At 35.0% G+C, this 27157-nt stretch overlaps 1 protein-coding gene across 3 annotated transcripts in view; it reads left to right on the forward strand.

The window, feature by feature from the left end:
* The window catches only part of LOC144478911 (tachykinin-like peptides receptor 99D), a 131164-nt gene that overhangs the window by 70836 nt on the left and 33171 nt on the right, over nt 1-27157 (forward strand). For all 3 annotated transcript variants that reach the window (XM_078197284.1, XM_078197285.1, XM_078197283.1), the window contains exon 2: nt 2438-4711. In XM_078197284.1, the coding sequence (XP_078053410.1) occupies nt 4266-4711 (446 nt within the window). In that variant the 5' untranslated portion in view covers nt 2438-4265. The remainder of the gene's footprint in view (nt 1-2437; nt 4712-27157) is intronic.

Below are 27157 nucleotides of genomic sequence, written 5' to 3' on the forward strand. Positions count from 1 at the left end.
TAGGCCTATTACTTATGTAAAATATAAAGACATCAAGCAGTTATTACCTTATATACCTCCGGTGCATCATGCATATTTCGAAACAGTGCCCCATGCAGAGGATTATTAAATACTATCAGTACCTTGTAATTTTAACAATGTAATTATATCGTCTACAATTAAAAATACGACTTCTATTTTATGTCGTGACATTACTTGTAAACAAAACTGGATTAATATGAAGTATATTTTAAAGTGATATTTGATTTCTCTAAATTGAAATAAAACGATTTTTACAATGGTCTAATTTTAATAGTGGTGTAAGTTAAAACAGATTTATATAAACAAATTACATATTAATAAAACAGTAGAAACATTGCCAGACTTCACATAATTTACCTAAATTTTTTAATGACTAGATATGTTAACCTTTAATTTTCTCGAAACAAGAAAAAATGGACTTAAACCACTTTCAAAATAAACGGTCCAATTAATCGTGTTAATCGATCGACTGTACTATATCTAGTAAGTGGAAAACGACGGTGATTGTTTTATCTCAAGGAACTGAATTCGGCGCAGGGCAGTCCGACTTGATTAAGGGAGCGATTCCGAGAACAGACCGTACCGATCATTAACGATGTCTCTCAGGGGTCATTGTTTATGACAGTATTGTTCCGCGACTTCGGTGGCATCCGACAGTGCACTAAACCGATGCACGTGATAATTGCTCCTCGCTCGTTTGTTTCACTTATCTGGGGTGGTTCCACGTGTGCTGAATGTAGTAAAGTTAATGTTATTTAGAAGTGCTTAATAGTTTACTATACATATTCTAGAGGTTCTTAATTCACTTGGACTAATTGCGCGCGATTCGCTTTACCGAATATATTAAATCTTTTGAGTGTGTAATATTGAATTTATTTATGATTTTTGCTAGCTAATTTTAAAATGGACAGAGTTAGATTCCAGTTAGGTTTCATCGAGGGTCTATTTGAAATATAATTATTAACCCCTCACTGTATTTTGGCGAATTTAACTTGCAATCGACATTTTTAGTAATAATTTATTGAGTATGGATGTTATCTTGTTCTTTAAAATTGAAGCAAAGTTCTAATCTCTTGTCATTAATCTTAGAGCATTCGAGGAAAGCATACGATAAACATAATATTTTTTCTATTCTATGAAATTGCTGCAATCGAAAAATTTTTAATCGAAATGAAGGGTTGCTGTTAAAGACAGTTGATATTATGGTATGGATATTTACGAATTATAGTATTGTATATAATAAGAAGAAATTGCTGTTATTTAATAATACTAAAGATATTTTAAAATTACTGATACTCAGTATTATTGATATTTCTATATCACTAATATTTAATAATACTGAAGGTATTTTTAAATTACTGGCATCTAGTAATACTTAGAATATTACAAAATTGCTAATAATTAATGGCATTGAAATAACTTTCACGTTCTCATTATTTTTGCATGAACCGAAAGCACTACAGCTTCAGAGGCAGCAGAAATTTTAGGTTTGCAAATTTAAGTAACTATTTAAAGTTCTCCTGGTTCACGATATTCGTTAGTAAGCTTCTCACGGTGATTTTTAAGTGCTTAGCACCACTTGTTAGCTACCGCTGTACTCCTTCCGAATTTAAATGAAAGAATTTGCGTTTTTAATCTGCAAATGATATTCGAGAAAATCTTGCAAAGTAAATGATATTAAGTCGCAGTAATCTTTTAGTTTGAAAACTACCTACACATTGTCAATATCTAAACAATATTAATAGATTGCAAGTTTTATGCATTTATTTAAATGTTATATTAATAAAGGATATTAATTTTAACTTGTTAGAATGATTAAAAGAGGGAAAACGTTTTTATATAATTTATGGTCCACATAACTAACTTAACTTAACATAACAATTTCTATTTCGCACGCGGTAAGCTTATTAGCCATAAGTAAATAACTTAAAACTTTTAGAGCAGTGCTTCAATCATTTACGGAGGATTTACGAAGCATTAAGAGCAACTATTTTACAATATAATAGTTTGTAAAAATATCAATAAGACAATTATTCTGATTTTTAACAGGAGTTATTTTATTACTTGCCGTAGTAACACATATATTGATTAAATAGCTCATAAATGTGTCTTTACAACTTGAATAACCGTAAATAGAAAATTCGTGACCTGTAAATCTAGAGTTAAAAAAATAAGTCAATTATATATTTATCACTAAGCTTAATTTAATACGAATGTCACAACTCACCAAACCATGTCGAATAAAAATTTTCGGTAAACGAGAAGCTGGGTAATCCCGGATACAATAAAATCTTGGATTTTCTTCAAGCAAGCGAAAATCTTGCCAAAATTCGTTTCCACGGGCGAGTCTGATATCCGCCTATCAACGGCTTCCTAGACATTAGACGCTAACCATTTTTCGTAATTTCTGTTTCAGAGCTGCCCCGTTCTAGCGGACCGCAGAACGTTTCCGTAGAAATTGCAAACGTGACGGAACGTTAGCGGCGGTATAGTTCGCCCGAACGAAAGGAAAAAGTATCCGGGCGCGATTCTGGGGCGCCGATTCCGATGAGGATTGTCGGAAGCATCGTGGAAACGACCGTGGCTACGGCCAGAGGCATCCTTGTCCTCGTTCCGAGCGATGAATACCTGAAAATAATTTTCTGAGTGTCGTTGGCACACCGGGCAACCAGAACGAAATTATCACCGAGAAGGCGTCTTTCATCGGCCAGCAATTTTCGTATTACTATTGACATGTGATCTCGATCAGCCACGGCACTAGCGGTGATCAATCAACCGGGATTCATCATCGGAAAGATGCTGCAACGTTCGACATTCTCGGCTCGATCAGCGACAGCGGCGGTTCCCGAAGTTACCCGCTCGGAAGCACGAAGTTTCGCGAACTTGCCGGAGAACATTGTGGAACACGCGGTGTGATCCGCGAATTCCTACGGGGGGGGGCTTTCTTTAAAACCTGTTAGCTCTATGCGCGGCCCGAAGTCAATGGGAAGTTCCTCGAATTTCTCGGAGCAGTTACACCGAGCGAAGCACAAAGTGTATCTCATGGAGGAGCAGCGGCGCACGAGAACAGCCGTCTGTTAAGCGGCGGACTTAGTTTCTTTGATTAAGGACTTGAGGGGACACCGTAGTCGATGAGATTATCGTTCTCGACGGGGCAAGAAAACGCGGGAGGAATGTGCATTAACATCCTGGGTGGACGGCGGGACGCGGGAGGAATGAAAACTGACGCAAAGTGCTAGCCCCTGGCGAAGGCTAAAAAAGGGACAGCGGGATAGTACGAGGGACAGAGCGGAGAAAAAGACGAGCCGAAACGGGATAGAACAGAAGCCCGTCACGGGGCTACAGCTCTCCGCCTTGGTGCTCATCAGCGCAACGATCTCCTACGTATTCTCAGCCGTGATAGACAGGAACAAAGGGACAGACCGAGATATAGGGAAGATACCTGCGCTGGATCGAGATGTTCGCCGATCGGACAAGGGAAAGGAAGTCGACTTTAACTTACTGCGAATTCCGGCGAGGATTTCTTCGACAATACCGGCGGAACTTTTCCGGGCGTAATTATCCATGGAACTCGGGGTCTTAGGGGCGGGCAGAACAACGGGAAAGGTGTTGTTTTTGTCGCGGCAGAAGTTGTCCCTGGAACGTTGTTCGTCGGTCTGCTGTTACGAATGATTGATGTTATCGAGTTCCGAGCTAGGGTCGATCGAAGAAGGATGTATATCGGAACGATTCTCGAGAATTCGGAAGAGTAATTTGTAGAAGAGAAAAAGTGTCTGTATAGGCCTAATTGGTTTTCGATTAAGCGACCGGAAGAAAGACGTTAGGGGCGACAAGACATGACAAGAGGGTAAACGTCGACTATTCTGTCTGCGCCGTTGTAGAAGTAGTAACCGGATCATCCCCGAAACACTGAGGCGGCCATTAAATCATAACGGTCTAATGAAGCCACGAAATAGTCAATGAAATTCGCTTTTAATGAGAACGAGAGAAATAAACGAATCGTGGTTCTAAAGTATAAGATAAAAAGAACGCTAAAATAAATTATACAGAATCTCGAAACCGTTTAAACGAACGCATAATAAATTTCTGTTCGGATAGTAAAACTGTAGAGACTATGTACATAGGATCTTTGTTGTCGCGGAGTGCGCGCTTTAAGTAACCCACGGAATATAGAGGTATCAAATAATACACGTGAAGTGAAAATTGACGCGTTCTTCGAAATTGTTGAAACCATTGGCGAAGTAATGGAAGCGATGCAGGCTCTCGACGTCTTTATGGACACCACGCCCGACCCTTGGAACAGCACATTGTGGATGGACAATTACACTTATTACAATACCACCAATGTTACGGATCTGGAGTTGAGGAATCAATTTAAGCTGCCATGGTGGAGGCAAATGATCTGGACGTTGCTGTTCGCCTGTATGATTACCGTTGCCACCGGCGGCAATCTAATCGTGATTTGGATTGTTCTGGCGCATAAGCGAATGCGCACCGTGACCAATTATTTTCTGGTGAACCTCAGTATCGCGGACGCTATGGTATCCACCCTGAACGTCACGTTCAATTATATCTACATGTTGAACAGCCACTGGCCTTTTGGCACGCTCTATTGCAAGATCTGCCAGTTCGTTGCAGTGCTCACTATATGTGCCAGCGTCTTCACATTAATGGCGATTTCTATCGACAGGTAAGCCCGCGTTCGATGTCTCTAGTGGTCGCGTTTGCTCCTAAGCGAATCGGACGTTGCGACGTTGACGTTCTCAGTAAATCAGATTTCGGTATTGAGGATAATATTTGTTTGTACACGTGGAAAAGATCATTTTTCCGATAGCGTATTCAGAATTGCTTTTTTAATTAGTTGTTATTTTTACAACATTGAATATGTTTTAAAACTACTTGCACAGCGAGACGAGTTCCTTTTAGCATTTTTAATACTAAATTTATCGTGCTAGTTGAAACAATCGGATTCATATTTTGTATTGTAACATCAACGTTGAAATTATAAAGAATCATGCGTAGAAAATGACTGAATGATTTTCTTCATGTAAGCACAAATTACGTTCAAAACAGGGAAAATAAGTTCAGTCTGGTCATTCTTGCGAAGCAACATACGTTAGTAACATTTAGAGTTTAATGTAGTAATGTTGAAATTAAATACGAAATTAACGAATAATAATTAAGAATAAATTTCTTAATTCAAATACAAATTGTAGTAGAAATAGCAAGACGTCGTTGTACACAGGACTCGTAATAGCAGTCATATTCCTTCCTCTTGTAGCTAACTATTAACACGTTCCGTGCCACGCGTTCCATGTATGGTAGACATTTAACTTGATCTGCAAGCCACGTGTACCGTAAATGGTACACGCAAACGTATATATTTAATGTGCTAAAAACATATGATTTATGACAAAAATTCTATAAAATATATCTGTACTAAAGGAATGAGGCATTATACAAAATGCAGTATAGATTAAAGCACACAAATTTGTTTAATTTTTATATATACAATAATTATTAATTACATCTAATGGTTGATTTCTTTAAAACAAATATTTTATTATTAAAACAACTATTACACCAGTCTTCCATTAAATGAACGATTGACGAATTCACTCTGTATTACATCCGATAATGATGTAACAGTACTTGAAGGTATATAAAGTTCAAGTTTACAGAAACTTGACTAATAACGGATTACAGCTTAGAACTTAATAATCGTTGAAAGCAAGTAGCTGGATTTAAGCCGATTAAATGCCACTTATTACCCAGTTATTCGGCCAAATACTATCCGCCGCGGATCACAGACATAAAAAGGTCGGAAAACAGAGGGTAAAAGCGATGAAATGCAAACCACAGTGCAAAAAGCTATACGGCCGTAAGCCGGCTGTGTACACGGTTACCTGACCTCGACGGCACACACGCGAAAATGCTACCTTGACAATTCACCGCTGAAGAATAAATAACGCTTTAGCCTGGACACAAAACAAGAGATGAAGATCGCGCGATTTCAAGCACGGTATTCCAGTTTTCTCCGCTGGTCAACGATGACGTTTAGATATGTACGTGCCGGACAATCTCTCGTGTTCAACACAATTCACATTGACCGATAAAGGAACACAATCTCTTGCCGGCGAGCTCCTTTTTCTCGCCAAATACTGTTCGACGAAAGTATGTCGCACAGAGTCAACTTTACTAATTGCAGCTTTCACTCGTTGATCGAATCAACGGAAGAATCGACGAGCTGCATTCGCACAAACATTTCTTTAAAATGTTTTTCGAAACTTTGATTGACTTTTACCATAAAAGACGTAGAAATCAATCAGTCTACTGAATAAATTCCCACAGAAGCGCTTCGAATATTTTAGGCTAACAGAGAAAAGTCGCGATCGTTCGGTCATTGATTTGGTTCAAACTTTTTCTGACAAATCTGGAGCAATCATTTATGAAGATATTTTACATTTTTACTGCATAAGACTTTGTTATGTAATCTAGTTTTTCCAGAAAAATATTTTTAATAATTAAAATTGTCCTTATTTTCAAATAATTTGTTACCTATTATTGAGATAAAAGTGTCCGGTTATACTACCGTAAGTTTTAATATTATTGTATAATTTTTTAAATATTACATACCTTTCACGATTAACAAAATAAATAAAATAAAAATAGAAACTAAAATTTAACATCAAGCTGCAGCAAGCTCCAATAATATTATATCATTTTTTAAATATTAGATCCCTTTCACAATTAATTAACTAAATAAAATAAAAATAAAATAAATAGAATAAATAATATACATATTGTTTGATGCTAATTATTTTAAAATAAGAGAAATGTTTACAGTCGAATAACCCGGTCATTAAAGTGTTAAAACATGTCTTTTCTATTGTCACTTGAGATTTCATTAAAAAAATTTCGAAAAGTAATTTGACGATTTTAAATGATATTTATGGTACCAGAAATAACTATATTCGTTTTCAATTCGGTAAAAATGTATAATAAGAAAGTTTTGAAGATTCCAATTTCCCGAAGATGTCGGACAATCGTACTAAGAAATGTGACTATTCATGCAACGTGGGCGGGTATATTACCTCGATCATGAAACCGTTTTGCGAGCAACACTATCGTACCGAACAATATCTTTGAATGGTTCGAAACTGCAATATATCGAAGAATTATGCTCCAACGGGTTGTAAGGAAGAACGCGAATGCTGCGTCGTACTCGCATGCCTCTGACACTTCCGATAAATGATAATGTGCGTTATCGAACTTGCAGCAGGATCCCGGCTTCCAGAATTCCGCTGCAAAATTTCTAGTCGCTCTTCTATATTTTGTAGTCGTGCTATGCATAAGTATAAACATATTTAAGAATGTGAGATGGTGTAGTGGAAAGCTTACGCTGTAAACTGAAATATAATTGGCTAAACAACGCTGCTGTTTTGAAGAATGTATACCACGTAATAGTAGCGCACTTTTCCTATTCTTTTTCGATTTACGAGTAGAAAATAATTTTATAATTAATATGGTAAAATAGAAATTGATTTTTCACTTTCACGGAGTAGAAGCGTAGAAAATTTAATTTTAATATTCAATATAAAAATTAGCTATTTATTACTTTATGCATTTCGTATTTGGTTATATTATTTTCTGTAAAACTAAAACTGTCATATACGAAGTGACGATTTTTTTTATGGTAATTAAACTATTTTAAATTCAGGCTCTCTATAGATTTAGCAACACAACTGTAAATTCGTATAACTATTTGAAAAAATTACCTTTGAATTGATCGCTCATATAAATTTCCGCAAAATATTTAGCTTTATTTAATAGATAAAATGTCTAATACCTATGAGTTCATGGACCATTACTCTTCCAAAGCTTTCTGTAGATAATGTAACGAAAGCAATCTACCCGAAATATTCTACGCCCATCATGATAGAAAATGTGAGTAACGTCGTATATTAAAGGATAGTTTGGTGATACAGTATGAAATATATCCTGTGAGGGCAGTCATACGCGAAAAGAATAAGAAACTAAGAAAATTCTAGCGATATATAAATCAGTAGATACAGCACCAAATGCTGTAAGAACGACTTCGGACTAAATAGATGATGCAATTGTAAATAAGCTCTTTTTTTATGTAAATATAAAATAATAATATTTACGTAAATATAGATATAAAGTAAAAATATTTATGTACATATAAATATAATTTTATATGTATAATACAAAATCGGCGTGTCATAAACATGCTACAGATCTGCATTCTAGTATTAGGTTGGTAGGATAATAATGTCGGTTTCCAAACTACATCTTTAAATCGACATATCACAAATCGGAATAAGTTTTTTTAATCAAAATAAGATCCATTAGAAACTTCACATTTTTGCCAATAAATTGACAGTTTATTAATTCCAGTAGCGTAAAATTCTGTTGTTCTGGAATTGATAAATTCTTCGAACGCACATTCAGCAGCAGCTTGATTGGTAAATATATTCCCTTGCAAGTACTGGTCGAGATGTTCGAAGAAGTGGTAATCAGTTGGCGACAGATCCGGGGAATATGCTGGATGGGGCAGTATTTCATATTCCAATTCATTCAACTTTTGTAGCGTTAACCCTTTCGGTACGAGTGCCGGATATATGCGATGACCGGTATAAATAACAGAATTTTATATAAATAAATCTTAATATTTTATATAAGTACCTCTGAATATCTCTTAAGTTACAAGCAACATTTTTGTTAAAAAATGTCGTTTTATTAAGCACAGTTTTTCTTTAACGCTTAGGAAATATTTTCTTATAAAGGAAGACTCGTCATGTGCGGCGGCAATTTTCGGCGCGGGGCCTCGTACAGCGAGAGTGTCATGGCGGACAGAGTGCTCGTATCGAAAGGGTTAATTGTGCAACGTGTGGTCGAACGACGATTCTTTATGTCTACGCTTAATTCATGCGGCAAACATTTGTCGAGCTTCTTTGACTTTCCTAGCTGTCTCAGGTGGTCGATAACTGTTGGATGGGTTACATATAACTCCTCTGCAAGTTATCGAACCGTTGTTCGTGGATCAGCTTCAACTAGTGCCTTCAGTTGGTCATTGTCGACGAGAGAAGGGCGTCCACGACCATCTTTTGATCGATCATCGACATTTTTTGAACCAACGCTGTACCGTGGTCTTATTTACGGTATCTTCTCCAAATGCACTGTTCATATTACGAGTCACAGTTGCAGCGTTATGACCCAGTTTATATTGATATAAGAATATTACACGAACTTGCTTGGTATCCATTGCGAAGTTAATAACTTGAAGTGACCACAAATTAACAGTACAAACAAAAGCATACCTGTCAGCATGCAGCACGACATCTGCATTGTAAGATGACATAGGAAGGTAAACAGAATAAAGTGAATTGTTATCCCAAAACATGCGTCAAAGTTCGGAAGTTCAAAAACCGACATTAATTTCTTACGAACCTAATAATAGAGCCTTCAGGCCACAACATAATCAACAACAATGTGAAATGTAGATGTTCATAGAAATCAACCTCATTGTGCTCAAACGTTGCATTTACCGTCGAAACAGGGCAAGGCGATTACGTTCCAGTCGGTGAAGAAAAGAACGAACCATGAGCCAGCAAATACGGTAAACGGATGAGGAAGCTGTGTTTAACGCTGCAGAATCAGTTTTCTTACTTTCGCCGGCGGTACACGGCAGGCAAGAATTGTTTTCCCCGTAACAATTTATACACAAATTCATACGGAAAATGAAAAATGAGTTCTCTGCCGAGATAACGCGGACTCCAACAGGTCGCATTAACGGTTGGTAGATCAACTGAATAATTGGTTTGGCTTGCCCCCCTTTCCAGCCGGCCCTCATTCAAAAAGAAGCTCGCCTCTCGGCAAAGTACGTTCGAGCTCATTAAAGTGCAGCCAAGCGTTCGCTCCCACCACATGCGACTGATAGACGGTCAGACGCAATCCCGGCAACAATTGTTCCACGGATAAATCGAGTTTCAGACCTTCAGCGGGGCAAAGGCGATTGAGAAGTCGCGACACCCGCAATTTCTCTAAACAACTTTTCGCCCTTGTGTACGTGGAAAGTCGTTCCAAAGAACAAGCACTTTCGAACACGCCGCTAGCACAAACTCCTCTTTTTACCGGGTCTCTAAACTCGGGGCTAGAACTAATTAAGTCCCTGGATTATCCAGTTTCTAGGTTTCCCTCGAATCCTAGAGTTTGTTGAAGAAAACTAATCGTTATCACCTAAACACCTTCTTCAGTTCGTAATGATAAAAACAAGTATTTCGGGAACAGTTTATTGGATATTAATTTAGTGCTAAATTTTAACACTGATTTACTAAGCTCCAAAAATGAATAACGCTTGTTGCTTTATATGAACGACAAGACTCTGAGTATACTTTAACTTTTCAACATTTTTATCATAGCATTTACTCGAATAAGAAATGTGTTTACTAATTTTCTATCGTCGTGTCCTTAAAATTTCAACAATTTGAAAAAGAAAAAATGTAATATTAGTATACATATACATATACATAGAACATAACTTTAAAATGAGTATAACATTAACAAACGAAATGTCTCAGATTTCTTCTGTTGAAATTGTTGAAATTATAAAAGCACTTTTATAGAAAATTATTTATTTGACATATTCTTTCATTCAAGCACATATCGTGATAAAAATGGGGAAAAATATAGTTTTTATAAAGCAACACTTGTTAGTCATTTTGGGAGTATAAGAGCTTTGTTGTGCAAGTTAATATCTTCCACAGATAATCATACTACTAATATACACTGTATTAGTGTAAAGTATGTATATAATAATATATATTATATTATTATATAATATAATACACTAAATTTCAATTCTATTAGTGTATAACTTTTTTTAAGAAATGTTTACGGTAATTTACATCTTCGTCTTAAGTTCGTATAAATTGATAAGAAGAAAAGATATTTCTAACTTACATAACCCGTAAAAAGGTGTATACGATATAGACATGTAACAGTATGCAAACCGTATTCAACTTTATGTGTGCTCGACGAGTGATCCATTTTCTTGGACATGCCCTCGCGTATTGGATATTTCCTTATTCGTCTCCAATTTATTCTTACGTGGAAGCATTCTCCGTTGTCGAGTGCTTTGCACTTCCCAACATACGATGCATACTTGTTACATAAAATTGTTTACGTTAATTACAAGAAACGTAAGTTAAATGAAAATATCTTTCCTCTTTTAATAATTTGAATAATTTGTACATAACGTAAAAATATTCTCAAATTTCTTCTAATGCTATATTTTTATATATAATATAAAAATATAAATATAATATAAGATAATATCAGAATATAAATGCATAAAATTCCCTACACAACGAAATAAATTGAAGGAAAGGTAGAAAATGTGGATTGACAAATAATTCTGGACAGATCAATTTAAACGCGTTATTCTGCATATTAGGTAAATATCTGCGGAAACGATCGAGAGAAATGCACGCTATCAAGTACAACGGAAAGTACAATAAGCGATCTAGGTTTAGATGCAGCAGTCACCGATATACACGCTAGTTTTAGCCCCAAAAGGTGGTTTACAGTTTGGTTACCCGCAGCGTTCACCTGATCTGAGTCTCTGTAACAATCTTCTGACCCGCAAATTGGAAACGAAGATGATAGAATAATAGTCCTATATCGCTTTAGCACGTTCTCTACAAAATCAATTGGAACGAACTCTTAGAATGGCCAAGACACCTCTTTCCGTGCCTCCTTTTTGGGTCTCAAAGATTATTATTTTCCAATTTACATCGTAATGGAATCAATCCCCTCGACCTCCAATCAATTCTCTCTAAACTCCAGCATTGAATTCGCTTATCCCTACTGGAGCAACAACGAATACATCATAATTAGCACCATGTTTATTCTTATAATACTAATTCTCACAATACTTATTCTCATAATACTTATTCTTATAATTATAATATATTATATATTTTTATAATATGTTATATTACTCTTGTAATTTGTTATAGAATTGCTGGTAAAATAGCTTCATGAAATGTTTAACATATTAAAAAGTGAAAGAACTTTGCTCACTTAGAGAGCAAATTTTTAAGGCTGCTTTTAAAATGTTTGCAACGCACCTTTTGATAAGAAACTATTCTAAAAATATATATATTAAGCTCCAAAAGTTACGATTATCTACAGCATGATTATTTTCATTATTCATCGTGATCTTCATCGCGATCTAAAAGGTTATAATATTTTAATAATCCCGTGAGAGGTTGCCAGCGTAAATGAAAAAGAAAGAGGCCGACTACGATGAAAGAGTTGCTCGATTCTTAAAATAAGCAACACGAATTGTGGAAAAAGGTAAAAGGCAATCGGAGGAGTACCGCTCGACAGTTTCTCGACGCACGAGTCGAATCCGACAGTGTTATGTATTATTGATCAGTAAGTTTCACTTATTGAGAGGAAACCACGATCGGGAGAATTCAATTTTCTGTAAACGAAGACAACGTTTCCTGCGGACGATCTGCCAGCTGGCGGACGCGTAATTATACGAAAACGAAGATCAATGTCTGCGCGATCAGAGTTCGTGTTTAATCGCATCCATTATCACCGGCGCTGAATTAGCAATTAGGAATCGGAAAGGGGAACATCTTTGGATCAAGATGCACCGAAGGGAGGTTTAAGGCTCTCCGCTTTAAGAATCCGGCTACTCCTCGCATCTATCGATCGGAAATCAATGAAATGTTAGCAAAAGGAGGAAATTGGCACAAGCACCGTTTTAGATCCTGGTGAAAATAACATATGTGCGGAAGCCCCGGTTAATTGCGTGAAAACAGAGCTGGGAATAAAACACATAACCTATTTCAGAAACCAATTCGTGTAGTTCCAATTTTCTTTGAAAATTAGTTTCGCAGGGCAAAAACATCTTTATCGTAGGATCTTTTTGTCAGTAAATCCATATAGTCGATTTCTTCATAAATAAGCAATAAATAACAGCACTTACGATCAATCACGGAGTGATTAAACAAAATTGTCGAGAAGGAATTGATTTTTTTCTAAACAAACATTGTCGTTATTGTTTTAGTTTCATTCTGATTAAGTTTATTTGTTCAACATCTTATAATAAAAATTGTGCTTCGCATCATTAGTATCAATAGTAGCTTCGTAACGTCTATCTTACAGTTAATTTGCAATCCTTATTTATTATATTATATATTACATACATATTTATTATATTTTATTATTATTCGTAAACTGTGGATTTTATAGATATTTCATATAAATATGTATTCATAGTGGAGAAATGGTAGTTCTATGTGACTATATGTGTATTAAAATGATTAAAAAAGGAAAGACAATGTCATTTGACTCTCGTTCCTTAAAATTTTAGCTCGGACGATTCTTATTTCGTATAAAATCCCTTGGGCTATTTATCGATTTATCTTAAACGATTGATTTCATTGGTTTGTTGATTCTTAGAATGCTACACCAATACGTACAGGGAGCTACAATCTAATAGTGACCTACTAAAGGAAGAGAGGGTTGAGCCTCCAGTTAATTAATCTGTAGTACAATCTCGTTCATAGTGTCTGCAATCGAGTTCCTGATCTCAGGCGTTACACGACAATATCGAAGAAATATTGTTCAACTGTAACATTGCACAGATATGAACGGAGGTCGGCCATCTATTTTCGGGAACTATAGCATCTACGTTTCCTTTACTCCCTCATTTCATAGTAATTTGTACCGTAGCAAAACGTTTTTAAAATTTCTACCAAAAATCCGTTATAATTTAATATTTTAATACGAAAAATCTATTGTCATTTAGCATTTTTATTCGAACTTCTATTCAAAATCTATTCCAATTAAAAATTTTTATTTGAGCCTCTACTAAAGATTTATCATAATATCATTTCATCTTAAAAATCTATCATAAATTAATAACGATAATGAATCGCACGTTTTTGTCTCATCCGTTTTAACAGATACGCTTAGAATAAATCGAAAATATTGAAAGCTTTTCAATTTGCTAACTGAAATTTGATTTCGCTCATACTTTTGGAATAAACGGCCTGCGTGAATCATCGCGTTAATCGACTTATCCTGACTCGATTATGCGTAACAAACGAAATTTTACTAGCGAGCCGAGAAATATCGTCCAGACTGCGTGAACGCGAGCCAAAAATGTCGTTTGAAATTTTCGAGAAGGAAGGATTTTTACGAGCATTGAAAATCCGAAAATATTCACAGGAACGAGATGAGCCACCGAATTGAAATTCGCGAATGCTCGAGTGCACGGCGACGCGACTGTCGAACGAAAGCTTCTGTACTTTGCGTATTTCTCGATTTTTCGGACTGGAAGCATGTAGACCTGTTTCTCGTAATCTCCTACAAACAGGGGACAATTTTCGCGTAAAATTTATTTCCAAATATTATGAAACACGCACAGTATACTTTGAAAACAAATTATTTATACGTAAAAGGTTGACCAAATTGAGTTTCACATTTTTAGACTGAAAAGGAATTTATGATTTTTTCGATTCCTTAATTTTAACATGTAATCTACGGATCCTCTCATTTCTTTAATTAATTTTTACACTTTGTTTAATGGCAGCTGTCTTTGAAGTATCGGCGTAAAATTCTTAGAACAATCTCCAACAGTATCCAGAAACATGATCTTCATAATTAAAAAAAATATATAATAAAGAAACCAAACATATTTAAAATAATCTTTGTATTAATCCGATTTGCACATATGACACTCATATTATATCAATATTTTTAAAGTACGCTACGTTCTCGAATACTTTATGTGGAAAATCTGCATAAAATTTCAAGTAAATTGGATGCATGGTTTCGGAGATTTCGTGAAGACCAAGTTGAAAGTCGTAGTTTCGAGAAAAAACGTGAAACAAATTTTAAGATGACATTTCTTTTTCATAAAATGAGATTACCAAACTTCGAATTCCGAAATGTGCCATAACACTCTTTACACTTAAAACATGAATATAAATAACGAAAGAGTCGATTTTTCTAGCTGTTAAAGTGCCATAAAATCTCTACCGGGGATAAAGAAATGGTAAAAACAAAAGACGTTGGTCACCGTTTGAAAAAGTTAAGAGGTCAAAGAAGTACAATAGCTCTGCTTTTCATTGTTTCTTTCCCTTCTTCATAAACCAGACTATGCACTCGGCGTTTATATCCGTGTGTCAGCTCAAGCAGCGTGTAACGGGCGAAAGGCCCTAGAAGAAAAAATTTCCCTGAAGGTTTGCGAAACACTTATATCTGGGAAACTAAAGCATTTCTTGGCTCTGAATTAACACTGGTTTGCCCGCAGCCGCTGACGGGTGACCAATCCTCTCGAGCAAACTTCCGCGTGCGCGACAACCAACAAAGCGAAATTCGGGTCGCATTCTGTCATAAATCTTGCGCCAGCGAAACAGAAACGGTAGGGACGAAGTGCGCGCTATTATCTATCTCCTTTACATCTGTCAATTACCGAAACAACTAGTTTCCGTGTCGCGATTTTTCGAAACGGTGACCACCGCTCGCTTCGTCGGGTTTACGCGAAAAACAATTTCGAATGTGAAAACTGAAACTGACGCGCGAAACTGTTCAGTCTCGTTCCTATTAAATGCAACATTTTATAATCAATTGCGTTTCGACGATTTTCAGAAATTATGTATCGACGATACCAATATATTTACTATGTTATAAAATATTAAAGAGTGTTTAAAAAATAATCGGATTGAACGTTTGATCTTTTGCACTCTGGTGTTCTTTATCAGGTTATATAGAAAGCCTACCGATAACTATGATACTTTAAACTCCAAAATGTTTATTTATAAAATCTGTATTGATTATATTATTCGTTCTGTAATCTCGTTTTGCAAACTTTTATGATTTATTTTATATTTTAGTTATTCTATTGGATTTAGGAATAAACTGGCGTCAAGGGCAAAGGATTAATAGGTAAGTAAGATTAAATCTATTGACATCTTGAAATATTAAAGTTGATGGAAAGAAATTGAATGAAATTGAAGTTATCGAATATTTTGGGAAGAACGAAAACGTGATTGAAAATCTCGAAATGGATGCAAACGTTGCCGTGGATTCGTAAATGTGTAATGGCGTAAATTGAAATGCACACGCTAATGTGGAACAGAATTCAATTGCTTAATCGATGGAAGAGAATTATGAGTCGGCAATCATTAGCAGATATACTAAAGTGTTCCGCCCCTTTTTGCGTCATAAAATACAGACGAATGGTCCACACGAACGATCGAAGTCGTCTAGAAATGCAGTGCTTAAGTCCCAGCTAGAAAATAATCCTCAAACTCCTATATTACAGCGATATTAAATGTTAAATAAGAAATCGAACCATTATTCCATCTTTCTAATATACACGATTCTTATTTCGAGTCGTATCAAGGGTAGGTCAACAATTTTATTGACAAATTAAAAGATTTTGGGGCCATTAGAATATTGAGCTACGCGATACAAGTTCGTCTGTGTCATATAAATTATAGCCATTAGTAAACAATCGAAAATCAATTGTTATAATTGATATGTATATAAAAATGTTATATATAATAATATATTATATATAAAAATATAAAAATATTAATAGACGCGATCAATAAACTTGTATCACCTGACGTAATTTCTACCGAGCCTAGACACTCTTTATTTCCTTAATAAAGATGCTGGAAAATGGTTAATTTACCTTTTCCATGAACCGAAAGAAATATCATCTTCTATTTCGAAAAGATGAAAGACGAGTTTGTTATCCAAAGCTGTAAAACAGAATTTCGACAAAATTATGTACTAGGTGTAACTGAAATATGAACAACTGCATCCTGGATCGAAAAAATAGCTCGCGCCATAGTACGCCACTTTCATCATGACGGAACGTAATGGAGTACGAAAATCATTTTTCATGGAAACTTACGAGAGTTTTTCAGTTATAGGTGATCTCTTTCATATGCCGATTTTCACTTATTTTGTTACGTAATTATACAACTAATACAACTTTTCCTTTAATATTTTCATAGTACCGTAGATTGTGTTGGATAACTGGAAAAGTTTTAAGCTTGTCTCGAGTAGTAATCGAAAGCATCGTTTCAAAAACCTTTCTCGATAATCGAACCAACTATCCGTACTCTAATCAGTGATCTGCTGCAAATTTGTGGATAGTATTACATTCTGCATTAGTCTTGTAGATTCTCCATTAGTCTCCTAGACCCGACATTAATCTTGCACTATATTTTACGCCAGTCTTGTAGATTCTCCATTAGTCTCGTAAATTCTACATCAATCTTATATTATTAGGACCTTGAATAAGTTCTCGCTGTTTTTTTTCCTAAAATAAAAGCTTTATTTAAAATATAACGTTCAAAATCAGTTCACTCAAAGTATTGCCCATTACTAGAGACCACTTCCTCCCATCTTTCTGGGAGTAAAAGAATTCCGCGTCGGAAAAACAATTCGTCTTTTGAGACAATCCATGAATCGATCCATTTTTTAGTTTCTTCGTAAGAATGGAAGCACTGCTCAGCTAGGCCATGTGCCGTCGATCGGAATAGGTGATAATCGGAAGGAGCTATGTCTGGTGAATACAGCGGGTGGGGTAGAACTTCCCATTTAAACCTCTCCAAGTAAGTTTTCACAGGTTTTGCAACATGTGGCCGAGCGGTGTCGTGTAAGAAAATGACTTTGTCGTGTCTCTGTCCGTATAGCGGCCTTTTTTTCTTTTAGAGCTCGACTCAAACGCCTCAATTGAAGTCGATAGCGATCTCCTGTAATAGTTTCATATGGTTTGAGCAGCTCATAATAAATTACACCCTTCTGATCCCACCAAATGCAGAGAAGAAGCTTCGAACCATGGATATTTGGTTTTGCAGACGATGTTGATACATGGCCAGGCTTACCCACGATATTTTACGCATGGATTATCGTAATGAATCCACTTTTCATCACCAGTGACAGTACAGTGCAAAAAACCTTTTCTTTTCTGTTGTTCAAGCAGTAGTTCAGACATCAGAAAACACCGTTCAACGTCTCTCGGCTCCAATTCATACGGCACCCAATGTTCCCGCTTCTGCATCATTCCTAACCCTTTTAAACGTTTTGAAACTGTTGACGCATCTACTTGTAATATTTTTCCAAACTCTGCTAGCGTCTGACATAGGTCTCCATCAAGCAATTCCTCTAATTCTTCGTCTTTAAACTTTGTCGGTGCGCCAGAACGTTTCTTATCCTCAAGTTCAAGATTATTATTTTTGAAGCGTCAAAACCAGTATCTGCATGTCGTATCCAACAGAGCATTGTCGCCGTAAGTCTCAACAAGAATTCTGTGTGCTTTAGATGCAGATTTCTTTTGAATAAAGTATTGCAATAAAATTCCCAGCAAAACCATTTTATTCGGCACAAAAGTAGACATCTTCAAAACCAATAAACAAACACGTGGTTGACACTATAGTGAACAATCATACACTGAAAATTAAGGTAACATACACAGTACTTTCTAGCCGACGAGTCACTATTAGAAATTCCATGCACGGAGTACATACTACTAATACTGTCTTTTGAGAAACAGCGACAACTTATTCAAGGACCTAATATATTCTAGATTAATCTCGGATATTGTACGTTACCGTAAAATTTACATCGTGAAAACCTCTGCAAATGTCACAGGAAGATTGGAAACGTTTTAAACAACGACAAAGATCAAAGATCAAGTGCGCGTGAAGTCGTATAGAAATTACGTGTCCATGAACTTTATGGAGTACGCTTCTGTTACATCACGAAATGCGCATTTAAACTCGTGCACCATGGCGCGCTTCCTCCCATAATCCCGTTGATTTATCTTCTTTAGTTACTGGAAACTTAATAAGCGATTCATTTATAGCATTTCTAAAACGCGAATTTACATCCTGTGAAAGGAAACCCGGTTTAATTAGTATCAGCATTCGCAAAGAATATTGCATCTCCGGCAGCAGCGGCAGAGAAAAAGATCAGCATTGATTGCAGCAGTGAAACGGATGATGAGCATTCTTCAGCACGGCTTAACAATAGTAAGGTTTTTGACAATAAAATCTCAAACTGCAAACGAAGATTACACTCGAGATTCCATTGTTATACCTCTGTTATAGCTTAGCAACGTTCCTCTTTACGGTCATACTTGCGATTGTTTATGCATCTCGCTGACATTTTAATGCCTCGGCTTTGCATTAAAGAATTTTTGAAAACATATTTATATAATAAGGATAACGATAAATTAATACAGTAGAGTTCTCTATAAATGAACAACAAATAGCAGCACTTATATTGGGTATACAATAACGAAACAATATGAAAAGAATCATAAAGAAAATGAAAATAAGAATAATAAAATTAAGTAAAATAATTGAATATTTATATTAATTATTTTTTGTATATAATTGTAATAAAAATTGTGCTTTACATTATTAGTGGCATTGTTACTTACTTGAACAGATAATTTATAAAATTCTCATTTATCTCAGTTTCAAGATTTTTTGACTTCCGAGCGGTCCATGTGTAAAAATGAAATTTTATGTTGTCGTCCGAATGAATTCTGCCGATGGTTGAATAGAGATGTACTTGAATTATTAATATCTCGGTCAAGAGTATGCATTGTCTGTATAATCATCGTTTACGTCAGTCCTATGTGAAAGTAGGGGTTCCGACTGTTTCCGCAGGAAGTAGATAAGCTACCGAAACATATCGGTCATAATACAGTCTGAAACAAAAGGATGGCATACCCTTAGAATAATTCAAGTACCATGATGTATCGAGAAATACTAATTAAATTTTTCAGATTCTCTTTACGTTTAAAATTGGAACAAATTACTGTACCTAAATTATTATGATTCATTTAATTTTGTTCTAAAATACAAAGAAATATGAGTAATTTCATTCATCAACAAATTTAAACTATGCAAAACTTAGACTGAAAGCTCGTAGTTGGATTGCTTAAGTTCTAAAATATAAAAGGAATTTGAAGAAATGTATTACTTACAATTGTATTACTTATCGTATATTATTAGGAAAATTAAATTGGCGTTCCATGTTTTTGCGATGGACTGTAGGGTTGAAAGTGACAAGTGCAACGTCAATAATAAGGAACACAGTGTCAATCAAATCACCTTCACCGTCGATATCAAATGGAAATCGATATATCGACGTTATTTTCACAAGTGTCTTAAATATTAGGTGATCAATAAGTGAAAATGTTACTTGTCACGTTCAGTTTAGTTAATATAAGCTATAAAATCAGAACACATATAACCACAAGTCAAAAGTGAATAAAATTATTTAGAAAGTTAATTCGACGAATAACATTTAATTGAGTGATTATGCCTAGAATTGACAATCATACGAATAATGTATAGAGAAATGTTTCAGTATAACACAACGTACAAAAATTTGTTAATGAAACATAAAAAGTATTGATACATGTGGACAATGATTTTTGTAAAAATGACAAATTTTTCTGATAAAATCGCTTGATTGAAAATACTGTTCAAAGAGCTAAAAAATTTATTTCAAAATATTCACATATATCCGTGATTACGAAAGTATGGGTTGGCAAGAACATGCCCCGTGACCTAATACTTATCAATATCCTCAGATATGCATCCTTGCATTCAGCGGCGTGGATCGCATCCCACGTCCACGCGAGCCCAAATAAACATCTGAATATGAAGATACGCGTAAATCGAAATTCAGATGTGAACATAAACCACAAAGTGAATTTTAATCAAAATGCCTATGGCGCAATTTCCCGACAATTCGAGAACCGATTAAAATTCCGATACTACTGTCAGTGCTCCGTCCGATCGATTCCAGAAAACGTCACGATAACAAAGAGGGATCAAATGTTGATCTTCGAGTTCGACTCTAATCTGGTCCCGTCGGAGGACGCATCTGCTTCAGGAACAAAGAATTTCGGTTCTACATTTTATTTTCCGATATGAAAAGTAGTTATAATAATTTATACTTTTACGAAAGGTGTACACGTCGCATTACAATTATTTATTATTTTTCATTTATTATGTAATACTGAAACAAGAGAGTTATTTTCTAAGATAATGGAATTACAGTCCATGTAAATATCGAATTTTTAATTATAAGACATTAAAGACTTATTTAAAAAAAATAATAATACGGAGGAATCGATCGTTGATTTTTTTTTAACGAGCAGTTAAAAGAAACCTGATAAAATTATTGCGGTGATCGTTGTTGTTAAAGCGTTCTTATAACATAACGTATTATAATTCAGCTACTCGATGTTGTTAATCAAACAGTGCGGAACACGAACTAAATTCGAAATCGTAATTATAGCATCAATATTGACAAAACTTTATGGTAATTAGAAATCGTGACAAACGAGCAGAAATTCAAATTAATTCGATCGAAAAATGGAGTTGGAACAACAGAATTCTTTGCACGGTGATTTATATAATAAAAGGACACATTACCATGAACGTATAGAAACAAATAGATCGTTCCTTGAAATCTGAGTGAATAAAAATAAATAATATTTATTATGTATCGTTAATATATAAACATACCATCATTATATATCGTTATTACGTAGAAATATATTTATTAAATATTGCTATTACGTAAAAATATATTTATTAAATATCGTTATTAGAGAATCAAATATTTATTAAATATTCATTACATATTGTCGTCGTATAAATATATATTTATTACGTATAATATATAGTATATACAAATATCGCAAAACAGAATTGTATTATTAAACAAATTGAATATCTTTGTAATTGTATATTCATTATAATTTAACGGGACTTTAGTTTATCGTACAAGAAGCAATTAACATGTAATAGGTACTTTCACCTACCAATGCATTTTCAAAGTAGGGGAAAATAGAATCAGCTACACATACTTTTAAACTGGATGAAGAAGTTCGACAAGCAAATAAACCGACAGTGTTTCGAAGTTCGGACTTGGAAGAAGTAACTAATCCCTCCAGAATCAAGCCAGACTACCCTGGAAAACATAAGTCGAATTCTTGTGTTTTTATTCTTCTCGAGGAACTTGTACTCCAGAGTCTCGTTAGAAGCTTCGTACCTTACACCAACTTCCTCTGTGATCCTAAATCGCGAATCGAGTACCGACACCGCATAACAATACCCTTATACACCGACTATGACAGAATATTCTCGAGCGCCGGAAAACATCGCGCTCTGCAAAACATCCAGGGGACTATAAATTCCTCATCAGAAAACTATAATATCGCGATCGATCGCTATAAATTGAAAGAATTTAATATGCCTCTTATCGAATGAAAGCAAGAATTGAATTATGTGATTGAGTAAAATGAATAGATTCACTTTTAAAACCAAATTGCCTTTCCCGTTTATATGACAGAAAACAGAGAATTGTTACTGTCGTAAACATTATTGTCTTATTAATAAAATAACATTTAAAATCAACTTTGACATCAGTTCTCCATACCGCTTTCATACTTCCTGCGCTATGAACGGTACACAATGTAGCAAATCGTACATACAAGACAAGTTGAATAAAATAGCTACAATTCAGCCTCTCCACTTGACACAATTTGCAATTCAAACTCTATCCCTCAAGTATATTATTTTACAAGGGAGATACAAGGTCTTTGTAAATTTACACCGCATGTTCCCAGTTCACCGGTATAGTAAAGTGACTATGAATATATTATTTATATTTTCAAATACAACTTGTGGGAGTTAGAGTATTACAATCGCGTAAAATGTTTTAATATCCGACATATCGAACATAGAGAAATAAAATTAAATGTATCGATAATTTTATATATTTAATTTTAACGGTTCTAATTTTATTGACAAAGAACATTTTTATATGAAATTTATCAATCACTGGAAATTCTGTATTAATGCGTCATAGTATATTATGCTAAGATTTCTCTCCTTTTTTACAGTTCTTACATTTCTGCGACAAATATACGCGATCCATTTTATATTGGAATATTTATACCGGAATGATTGTCTTGGAATTTGTATATTAAAGATAATTAAAGGGGCAATGAACCTAAAAATGGTCTCGAATCAGCGACACGCGAGATCAATTTCTCTAAATTCATTTGTCGAAAAGTCACGTTTTATTGTCGTCGTCGTCGGACTGACGAAACTTAATTAAATTGGAGCACGGAAAAAGTAATGGACAAGTACGAATGGGTAGTCGTTCTGTCCACTACGACTCAATTGTTTCTTTTAATTATCGGCGACTTTCTCTATAAAAGAAAATCACGTAAATTCCGGCATTCAGCGCCGATATCCTTTATGGAATACCGTATATTGATTTAACATTAATCTACGCGATTATCGATGAGCGAAGCAAATTAGGTTAGCATTATTCGCGTGTTGTGCTGTTGCCTCCAGTGAACGAGACAGAAGTCATCATCGTTTCTATTATACGTATCTGACGAGCTTTTTACAATTTTCGAGGGTTTCATCAGACATCAATTCGTTCTTCTATAGCGTTAAAATGGAGGTCGACCGTAGCGTGGAAATTCGTTTCGCTTTTATATCGTATAAGATCGAACCCGGTAACAGCCTATTCGAATCAACCGAAGGAGTTTCGTTTCGAAAATGTTTATACCACTTCCTAATTTTGTTGAAAACTGTTCTCCCACGTTATACGGCAATCCAGAATTTATTTTCGCGTACATTATAAACATCGCAGCAGTCATTTTGATTAGCCATATCGCTCAGTTTCGTGTTTCCATTTCATTATCTCGCGCAGTGTTGCGCATACGAGTATTTATGCACACATGTTAAAGTGAAATGCAACATTCTTTAATTAAAAATGAAATATGATAGTCATTGTACTAAATTCTTCGTTGCTCGTGCTTCTGGTACGTTACATTCTGCGGAGTCATAACGAAATCTGTGCACTTTGTGTGCATCGCTTTAGACAGAAGAATAGTGTTGAATTCGTGACAGAAACGTGGAATTTCTCTTAATATCTACAAATGTTTCTGGTTAAATATTCTTGGTATTAATAACGCAATGAAACGCGAGAATCTAGGTAACGAAGATTGAAAGTACAAAGTTTTATCAGTCCCTCGTGATTGCGCCGCGTTATTCATCCGAAACATTGGAATCAGTTCTGATGAGACCACTTTTACCAATAAACAAAAATGTGGTAAGAGAAATTGAATTACTGGATAACAAACTGCAGGCTCTTGCCTCGTGGAAGTCTCATCTGTCAGAGTAACGATTACTTCGAATTCATCTCAAACCTGCGCATAAATCTTTGTCAATTTCGTTGTCAGAGTAGCGCATCTGAAGGCTGGTAATCTAAATTCAATGAAATCGTAATTTTCAATCGATAAATCTATTCCTCGTCTTCTGATATATTTCCCAGGGATAACAAATAACTTATAAGGCACTTATAACATTTTTACTTCATTTTTACAAAAACTTATTAAGTTTTAAAACTTGTTAATTCGTGGAATTCGTCAAAAATTAAAACTGTATCGAACGTACCAAACTGCGCAACTTTTTAACAGTACCTTTTTGAAATGGTGGATGCAAAGTTTTATGCAAAATAACTGATTCGAACTTGTGAACTTTTATGCAAAATATAAAAACTGTCTACTTTTCCCTATTACAGAATCTGCATATTTCGTTAATAATTTCAATAAATTCAAAATAATGCAACAGTATTTCTAAACTCTTTAAATGCGTTCACTTATTTTTTCATGAATGTATAAAATTAGTGGTACACGATCTTAGCAAAAACGTTTCGTTGTTGCGTTCTCTTGGCAGTGGTTCGAACAGCGCCGAGTTCAGATTCAAGAATCATAGTTCAACAAGAAACTCATCAATCTTGAAAATATACAGGTCCGCGCATTGATTGCTTTTCTCTGCACAACAATCAAGTTCTCAATAGGACATGTTCTCTTGGGGCAGTTGGCAATAACTTGTGCCCCTGAATCACTGCTCCTGAAGCAATCTGTGCAACCTATAAAACAGGATTTCATTCGAATTCATTATTTATTACGCGTTTTTTAACTGCACAAGGAAACTAGTATTTATTGTTTATTATTACATGCCACATAATTTAACACGTTCCAACAGTCTAACCGATTACCACTGTTTGACCAACTAACTGTTCTTGAGGAATATGCTTGCCCCGAAGAAATGTCAACATCGTCAAATGCAGCTAATTGGTGAAATCAAGTATATAAATGTTAGTAATAAAATTTAAAATAAAACAGTAATTTCAGTGTAATTTAATTCTAATATTATAACCAAACCAGGACACATTTTAAATTACATTATTTGAAATATCATTTCAGGTAACATGTTATTTCATTACCATAGTCATTTTTATACCTGTGATCCTTTCTGGAATGACATTATTTAAAATATTATTGAAAATAATATGTTAATTCATTTTATAATGATTCGAAATAATGGTGAAGTTAAATTTAATTGGGGTTGGTTTACATGAAATAAAATCTTTTTTGTTATCGTAATTTGTATCATTATTCCTTTCGACCAATTTGAAATAAAGAAATAATAAAACAATTCGATATCGCTTTGTTTCAAATGAAACGAAATTATGTTTTATATGCAAATAACGAATTGCAATCAATTATTTCAAAAAGTTGTCTTTTATTTTGATTTCGAATAAAATTTGTCCAGGTCCGATTATAACAGTCGCGCATACATTTTTCAAAGAGATTGCAACAACAAACTAGTGAAAATAATTCTTTGAAGTACACGATGAAATTCTTTTAGCATATAGTTTCCCGAAAATGTGGCATCGGAGAAAAATTTGGAATGAAATCAATTGCCAAGGAATGTGTCTGTATGATTGAGAGGTCAAGGGAATTTTGAATTTCGATCACGCGAACCCGCAAACGATCAACGTCAAATTAACGGGGAACCAAAATGAAAATGGAACAAAAGATAGACCGCATCGTGTATCAAGGACGCTGCGCTGGTTTAAGAAACATTCGGCTGGACGAAATTGATCGGACACCTTGTTTCTAGGGCAAGGCATACACCAAGTTAGTAAGTGCCGGTACGGCGTGTATACAGTTCCTTGAAAGGTTGCGTCCAGAAGGCATCAGAAAGTTTGCAGAAATTTCAGGCCGAGATATCACCCGCATGGGACGATGAGTTGCGAGAGCCTGTCGTGCTTCAAACTTCCGAGAATCGCTACTAATAAAGACGAAAAAGGTAGAAGAGTGCGCGTAGGGGAGAACTACCATGAATGGAACGCGTAATCAATGGGACATTCAATGGGACCATTATCTCAAAAACTGAGGATCTTTCTACAATAAAACTATACTTGTTTCTTAACCACATTATACACATCTTAAACACATAATTCGAAGTTGTTAACAGTTAATACGTAACTATGTCAGAGAGTTTTCTTTTCGCTTTTTGTTTTCTTTTACTATTACTTTTGATCTAATTTTTATATATTGCATTCGATTAGATATCTCTTCAGGTACGTTGTCATGTAGCATCGAATAATCTTTTTGAAACATGGTAATTAAACAAAATGAATCCTGTTGCTTACTACGTCACTAATTTTTGAAATACTTTTATTTAGAATTTTTTATTAACTCTTTTCAGTTCGTTGTCATTGAAAGGACTATTTTTGGTCAAAAAATACTAAAATATTAACGAACAAAGAATTGTTTCAATAAATAGATTAAGTAATTATGACGAATAATGATTAATCTTAATGCGAATAAAATGTTCAACTAAAGAAACTTCATTCAAATAATTATAACAATAGGATCATGTGGTACAATTGTAATTAAAATTGTAATGTTCAACTCTGCTTGTTTCTCTCGAACGCCTTCCTGTTAACAACTTTTAAGTAGCTTTCGTTGAATGTAAGAGTAGCTTCGTTTATAAGACGAAGTTCAAGTGTTCGAATCAGACAGAAGGGAGTATTTATTTGAAATGATTATGCTCTCTCCTGGGTTAAGACGGGAGAGCCCTTGAGAAGAGTAGCCCATTCGGTGGGTATTCTCGTTTCAGAGATTCGCTCGGGCAAATCCCAATGCATAATATATTGCCTGCTA

Source organism: Augochlora pura, chromosome 3, assembly GCF_028453695.1.
Source record: "Augochlora pura isolate Apur16 chromosome 3, APUR_v2.2.1, whole genome shotgun sequence".
NCBI lineage: Eukaryota > Metazoa > Arthropoda > Insecta > Hymenoptera > Halictidae > Augochlora > Augochlora pura.